Here is a 7,342-nt window from a genome sequence, read left to right as displayed (position 1 = left end):
CCCGCTTCTTGTGCGCTGCCGTGGGGCAGCGCGGAGCTCGGCGTGCAGCAGGCGCAGCGGGGACGGCGCGGGGTGGGGGCAGAAATGAGGCTGGGGGAGCCCAGGCCGGGCGCACGGCAGGCGCAGTGGGGAGGGGGATGCGGACCCGGGAGGTGGGTGGCTGTGCTGCCGCCCTCCCGACTCCGGGGCACGCAGGAGCACAGAGCGGAGGGCGCGGGGACGTGCATCCCCGGCGCCCCGTCTCCAGTCCCGCTCCCGCAGCGGCTTGCCGGCCGGGGCTCGGCGGGGCCGTGGCCGGGACTAGGACCAGCGGGGCTCGGCGGGCCGTGGCAGGGAGGCAGTTAACGGCCAGGGAGTCGCCGAGGCAGGAGGAGTCCGCAGGCGGGCGAGCAGGAGGGGGCCGCCAGGCGAGCTGCCCGCAGGCTGCCCGCCTCCGCCGAGCCGAGCCGAGCCGAGCCGCACTCTGCCCCGGGGCGCACGGGCCGGCAGGGCACGGCGTGGCGAAGCGGCGAGCGCGGTGGCGGCGACAGGGGCGGCGTGGGGTAGGCTCAGTGCTCCGCCCGCCACAGCACGGCTAAGCACGGCTCGCCTCGGCTCGCCTCGGCTCGGCTCGCCTCCGCACGGCTCGCCTCGGCACGGCACGGCTCGGCTCAGCTCGGCTCGGCTCGGCTCAGCTCGGCTCAGCACGGCTCGACTCGGCACGGCTCGGCTCGTCTTGGCTCGGCTCGACTCCGTACCGCTCGGCACAGGTCGGCACGGCACGGCCCCGGCAGCTGAGAAGCCATTCAAACAAGTGGCTCCGGCAGCAGTTGGAAGCTGAGGCTGGGGAGAGGGCACAGCGCAGCTCCCTGCCCCGGAGGCGCCGGGCCCTTCACACTGCCTCTTTTCTCTGGCGCTCACTCTTTATTTGACGATGAAATAATGTTGACATGTCTTGAATTATTAAGTATTCCCTGGATTTTATTAGCACATGATGCCTAAATGCTGCTTGTATCTGCTGGGGTCTTAACTAGAGAGGAGCGAAGGAGAGAGGCAGAGAGACGGAGTGAAAGAGAGGAGAGAGAGGGGTTTTTGACAGCTGTATTTGTGCTGATAAGCGAAGGCACAAGGAGACGATCGACTAGTGAGACAAGAGGAAAGCGGCGGCTCGGAGCTGCTGAGAGGGGCTGCGCTTCCCTCCCGAGACGGCTTGGCCCTCCCGGCGCCGTACTGGAGCTTGGGGGGGACCCAAACCTCCTCCCAGCACCTGGCCGGGCTCTCGGCCAGTGCCCGTGCCAGAGGGCAGCTCACTGGCTGGGCACGCCGGCCGTGCGGGGCAGATGCCAATTGAGATCGTGTGTAAAATCAAATTTGCTGAGGAGGATGAGAAGCAGAAGGAGAAAGAAGAAGGGGATAAGGAGAGCCTGATTGAGGAGCCTCCCCAGCCTCGCTCCCGGGACCTGGCTGCCTTTGCCAGCGCCAGCACACTGCACGGCCTGGGACATATCTGCCAGTCAGGGCGGCTGGGTGTGCGCCAGACCCTCTGGGCATTTGCCTTCCTGGTCTCGCTCACCTTCTTCCTCTACCAGGCAGCCAAGTCAGCACTACTCTACCTGGAGCACCCCCATGTCATGGCCCTGGACGAGGAGGCCATCCGTGAGATGGTCTTCCCTGCCATCACCATCTGCAACATCAACCGCTACCGCCACTCGGCACTCACCGACGCTGACATCTTCCACTTGGCCAACATGACTGGGCTGCCCCCCAAGGACCGGGACGGCCACAAGGCCACCGACCTGCTCTACCCTGACCCTGACATGGCTGACATCGTCAACCGCACCGGCCACCAGCTCGACGACATGCTCAAGAGCTGCAACTTCAGCGGCGAGAACTGCTCCTCCCGTGATTTCACTGTGGTGAGTGCACACCTGGCTCAGCTTCCCCGGCAGCCCCTGCTGGCGTGGGGGAAACCCACACAGCCACACCTTGGCGGAACAGGGCTCCCTGTCTCTCACCATCTGCTGAAGTTTGCGTCTCTCTCTGTTTGAGTTTCCCTCCAAGTTTCACATGGAGGGAGAGAGAGGATCCTACATAGGAGCTCTCAGTTGGGCTGTGCACCGCAGGACAGGGCTGTTGGGAAGTCTGTGCCAGAGGGGTTCACAGGCAGGAGCCAGTGCTGGCGTGGAGCAGGGCTCCACAGTCCTCTGGGTGGGTGTGCAGCATATACGGGGAGAGCTGTGGTGCAGAGCCCTGCTCCAGTCTGTGCTTCCCCTTGAACTGAAGTGCTCTGTTGCAGGGTGCTTTACACAGCAAGGGTGGCTGGGAGTGGGGTGAGAAGCAGAGACCTCTTTGCACAAAGGAAAGCCTTCCTGTTTTTTGTGGGGGGGTGGTGGTGGGATGTGTGTGAACCTGGAGGCTACCAGCATCGCACACGCACATGTGCACATACACAGATGTGCCGATCTGCTCTGCTCCAGAGGCATGGCTGCAGCCGGGTGAACAGGGGGCTGCCCAGCAGTGCCCGCTCGCTGCCCAGGTCTTGCTGGCAGGGCCTCCTCCAGCAGCGCGCAGCTTACCCAAGCAGCCAGCTCCCGGCCCGGTGCCACTAGCGTGCAGCTCTAGCTAATATTGAGCCTAGAATCACAAATCCCCGCTGTGGTTTGGGAAAATAAATGTGCTGAACGGGCGGAATACCTGATGGGACCCTTTTCAGACCGTAATGACTCTGGAAATGAGCCGCCTCTTTCCTACAGCTGCCAGGGGCTTTGCTCGGCTGGCTCGCTGCGCTCCCGGGAGCAGTGCTGCCAGCCGGAGCCCGCTCCACACCGGGAAGGGGCTGTGATGCCACGGGCTGTGTGGGATGCCGGGAATGGGAGGCTCTGTGGGGCTGGAAATGGCTGATGCAGCATGTCCTGTTTTCACTCATGCCCATCGGTACAATGCCTGCTCACTGTGCAGGGTGATGCTGTCCCTGGGAAAGCAGTGTTTTGGCGGGGCTGCCCTGTGCAGGGGATGGCATGGGACACTGCAGAGAAATGGGGAGGAGCAGGGGACAGCATTGGAGCAGCCTCACTGCTCCTTGGATTTTGCTGGGCTCTGTGCCTGCTCTGTGCTTGAGTTTTCCAGGATGGAGTGCGGTTCAGCAGAGCTGGGAGTTAGGGACCTCTGGTGCTGGACAGTCCTGCACGTGTCTTGGCCATACTGGCTCCAGCCCCAGGGTCCTTCTGGAGGATCCTGAACATCTTTGGCTTTTGGGGGAGGCAACAAGCCCAGTCTTGTGCTGGGCAGTGGCAGGCATGGCAATAGGATTTGGCTTGTGCTGAGCTGCACTGCGAGGCTGGCAGGGCAGAGCTCAGTTGGATGGGGTTGGGTACAAGCTTCCCACAGCATGTACATGATGTGTGGTTTGTGCTGTGCTTTGTGGCAGCCAGAGGTGACCACCAGGACAGTTACTGAGACCCAATTTCTCAGCAGGTGGCCATGCAGGACCAACTGGCCTGCCTGCCTCAGTTGCTTATGGGTCTGCCTTGAGGATGCCTGGGCAGCCAGGATCTGGTGTGTGGGCACCCCACACTGGAGCAAGTTTCAGGCATGAGGATGGTTAGTGCCAGATGACCCTTGGTCCATGGTCCAAAGAAGGGGAGCCCAGGGCTCCCATAACCTCCACTCTCCTTTCCTTAGGTCAGCCCTCCAGCCTGGACTTTGAGGCATCAGGGGCTGTCATCACAAAGGAACATTCCTATTATGTATCACTTGCCTGGAGCAAAGAGGTGAACCTGGGGCAGGAGAGGGCAAGGCATGTGTGTGGGAAAGGTGTGGGGGAAGATGTGACCTCTCTCTGTCTCATACCAGGTCCCAAAGCCTTGCCAGGCAACAGTGAGACTTGTAGAGGCATCACACTGTTTGCAGCTGGAGCCTCCTACTCCTGTTACCCGAGCCAAATTGGTCCCTTGTGCCTCCCGGGAATGACTGAAACACAGTTAGAGCTGCTTGGCAGGCAGGCTGAGTTCTAGCTGTGATACGTGGGATTGGGTGCTCTCGTGCCTCCCAGCTGTGTCCCCGGTGTGGGGCATGCAGGCTAACCCGCACCCAGCCATCATGCGATGGATGGGGAGCTTCAGGCTTCATCAGTTCCACCTGGGGCCTCATGTGTGCCTTTACACTCAGAAAGCGCTTGTACCCCCCGCTGTGGTGGGTGGATATGTGAGTCACAGCATGTCCCAGCAGTGATGGAGGGCTCCCAGAGTGTAGCACATCCCAGTGGGCAAATAGCCTGGGGTCCCAAGGCACCTTGCCCATAATGAACAGACCTTGAAGCAAGAGGTCATGTCTCCAGGGGCATCAAAGAAGAGAAGGAGGTTTTCCTGCAGCCATACTTGCAGAATTGCTGGAGACCTTCCTTCTGTCTGGGTGTGAGGTGGACTTCATCCAGAGGCTGGAAGTTTTATAGCATGAGAGTAGCCAAGCCATGGGGCCACCAGCAGCTTGGCTGCCTGTTTGGGAGCAGGAGCAGCACTGAGGCTGGAGAGTGTCCCCAGCCGCTTGCAGCCTGTGCTTACACAATAAATAACTCGTGCAGATCCTTTAAGTAAGAGCTGTGAGTGGTAAATGATCTTCCCCTATTTAATGTCACAAATCCACATTCTTTATGGGATAGCAAATTAAGAAACTATGGGGGGAAAAAAAAGCCCAGCGTAAGCATCTTCCATGTAATAAAGCCAGGCTGGGCTGTAAATCTCCCAAGGCGGCAGGGACAGCCCTGAGCTGCAGCAAGGCACCCCTGCAGCCCCGCTGATAAATGTGTCCCCTGCGTTGCAGGGCCATGGTAGAGCCCCACTGAAGACCCTTTCACCCCCCACCACAAGCCATGTCATGCTCCCCAGCCTCCCAGTCTCCACTCTGCCCAGGGACACAAGGCTAGGTTGTCCATGATGCTACATGATGCCCAGTGGCTCACTGCTCAGTGCCTTGGTTAGGGCACTGGGTGCTGAGCCTTGCAGGCTCAGATGCAGTGCCAAGTGTGTGAAGTGTGTGGTGGGAAATCAATAGTGCTCTTTACGTGCCATTAAGCAGGAGGTAGGGAAACATCCCCCCAGGGCTGGGGCTCAGTATGGCAGATGGCTTGAGCCCACCCTCACCCCTGTGCCTGGCATCCTGGTATAGCCATAACCCCAGGCCCATGCTGACCACATTGGGGGCACTGTGGGAAGGAAGACCCCTCCCAGCAGGGACAGGGAGAGTGGGCAGCTGGAATGTGCAGGGGTCTGGGAAGAGGTGATCCTCCTTGGCTGGCAAGCAGCATCCCACCTGCTCACTGGCAGTCACTGCAGGAGGGGGCTCCACTGCTGCGGTGGAGTGGCAGCCTGGTGCCTTTCTCACAACGGTGTCCCCTGTCAAAAGCCTTTTGTTCCTGATGTGTGGCTGCTGAAGCCAGTTCTGCCAGGGCTGGAGGTTGGGGGGAGCAGAGAGGTTGCTGAGAGCTGGCAGTGCCTCTTGGAGCTGGCACTAGCCCCAGTTCTCCAGGCAGAGCCTCCTACATGCCTGGAATATGGGTGGTGCCGGAGACCCCAGAGGGTAAAGACCCTGTGCCAAGACAAAGCAGCACCCTGCACCCTGTGTGCAACCTGAGAGATCCTGGTGGGGGGGAGAGGGCAGGAGGCAGCTGTCTGTTGTCCCTGCCTCCTCCCAGCAAAGCTCTGATGCTGTCTGCCCTGCAACCCATGCAGCTCCTGATGTGGGGACTCTCTGACCTTTCCACCACAACCGTACTTAATAAATGTCACATTTTCAGACTGGTTTTACGTTGTGTGAAAGACCTGGACTCGTTGCTCCCCACCTGCCCTGCCTAGTGCCTGCTCAGCCTCCAGCATTTGTCCACCCTGTTTCCTCTCTCCCTCTATGCAGGGCTGGGTGTGCCCCGGGGCACAGGGGGCTCACTGGGGACCCCTCAGTTGCTCACCGAGCTCCAGGCACTTCTGAACCTGCTGTGGCTGGGGCACAGAGGGACTCTGGGTCCAGGCAGTGCTATAGGGGTTGCAAAGCATAGACATCCCTAATGTGGGGTGGCATGGCTGTAGCTGTGGTGGGTGGGTGTCCTGCCATGTGTGGCAGGGACTGGAGGGGCTGGGGCTGGTCGTGTCAGTGCCCAGGAGAGCCTGGAACATCCATTGCCTGTAAAATGCTTGGCTGAGGCCAGCTGTGCCTATTCGGGTCACTACACTCAGCTCACTGGAATCGCATCCTACAGCCCCAGCCCAGTGCCTGAGCCACCTCCCTGGGGTCTTGCAACCCATCCAGAGCCCACCTATCTTCGAAGCCTTCTCCACTGTGCATGTGCTACCCAGGTCTGTGTCCCAGGTGGTGCAGGCATGCTGCAGGTTGGTTGTGCTCCTGTCCGGAGCAGCAGCAGCAGCAGCTCTGGTGCTGTTACACATGAGCTGCCTGGGCATGGCTTGAGGCGCTGCCTGTGCCAGAAACCAGGGAACTTCAATGCAATTCGGTGCCATTTAATTTTACACAATTCCTGCTGCTTAATCCACTGAGAAATGCTAATTTATACAATTCACGTCTAAAAATAAATGTCAGTCCAGCAGCTCCCAGCAGCGGGTATCTGCTCCCACCAGCCCCTGATGAAGCTTTTTGTGGAGACCCCAGCCTGGAGTGAATCCTGCTTCCAGCCAGCCAGGCTGCTGCTCCTTGCCCCACAGTGCCCAGGCTGTGCCAGCAGGTGGATGGATTATGTGACAACAAGGGGTTGGCTGCATGTAGAAGTGCCACCACAAAGTCCCTCATCACAGTGGGTCTCGAGGCACACACCGGGTGTCTCAGTAATATGCCTTTCAGATGACTGGGAAGGTTTGAGGATCCTGGGGCTCCCAAGGTGTTTGAGATCCTTATTCCTCCTTTGTTTTGCCTAGGAAAGACAGACTCAGACCTGCATGCATCTGCATGCATCTGCTGGAGTGCATGGGGAGAGAGGGAAGTCCCAGTGCAAAGCGCTGGCATGGGGCCACCTGGGCCCATAAGGGGTCCAGCTATGGGTCAAAGCAGCATCTGCCTGGCTGGCAGGTATTAATTTATCACAAAACACCATTAATGAATGTGGGAGAGGAGGGAGGCCTGCACCCCTCCTGCCTGGGGAGTGGGGATGCATCATTAGGTCCCTAAAGAGGCTGCTCCTTGGGGCACAGAGAGGCATCGAATCCTGCCGGTAAGGGGACTCATGGCTGGGATGAGTTTCTGCTGAGGTCCCTACAACCCCTGGTTCATGGTCGTGAGCATCTCCATACACGCACTGTCCTGCTCCCCAAACCTACCGACCCTCACATCTCACCCCCATTGCCTCCACTCTCCCACCCTTCTT

At 59.8% G+C, this 7,342-nt stretch overlaps 1 protein-coding gene across 1 annotated transcript in view; it reads left to right on the top strand.

Annotated features, from left to right (window-relative positions):
• The first annotated feature begins 373 nt into the window (after positions 1 to 373).
• Positions 374 to 7,342, top strand: part of ASIC4 (acid sensing ion channel subunit family member 4) — a 29,256-nt gene continuing 22,287 nt past the window's right edge. The window contains exon 1 of the mRNA XM_068138799.1: positions 374 to 1,895. Coding sequence (XP_067994900.1) covers positions 1,320 to 1,895 — 576 coding nt within the window. The 5' untranslated portion in view covers positions 374 to 1,319. The remainder of the gene's footprint in view (positions 1,896 to 7,342) is intronic.

Source organism: Melanerpes formicivorus, unplaced genomic scaffold, assembly GCF_026170545.1.
Source record: "Melanerpes formicivorus ecotype bairdi unplaced genomic scaffold, bMelFor1.0.p_v2 SCAF_5, whole genome shotgun sequence".
NCBI classification, from domain to species: Eukaryota; Metazoa; Chordata; class Aves; order Piciformes; family Picidae; genus Melanerpes; species Melanerpes formicivorus.
This window is presented reverse-complemented; position numbering and strand designations above follow the sequence as displayed.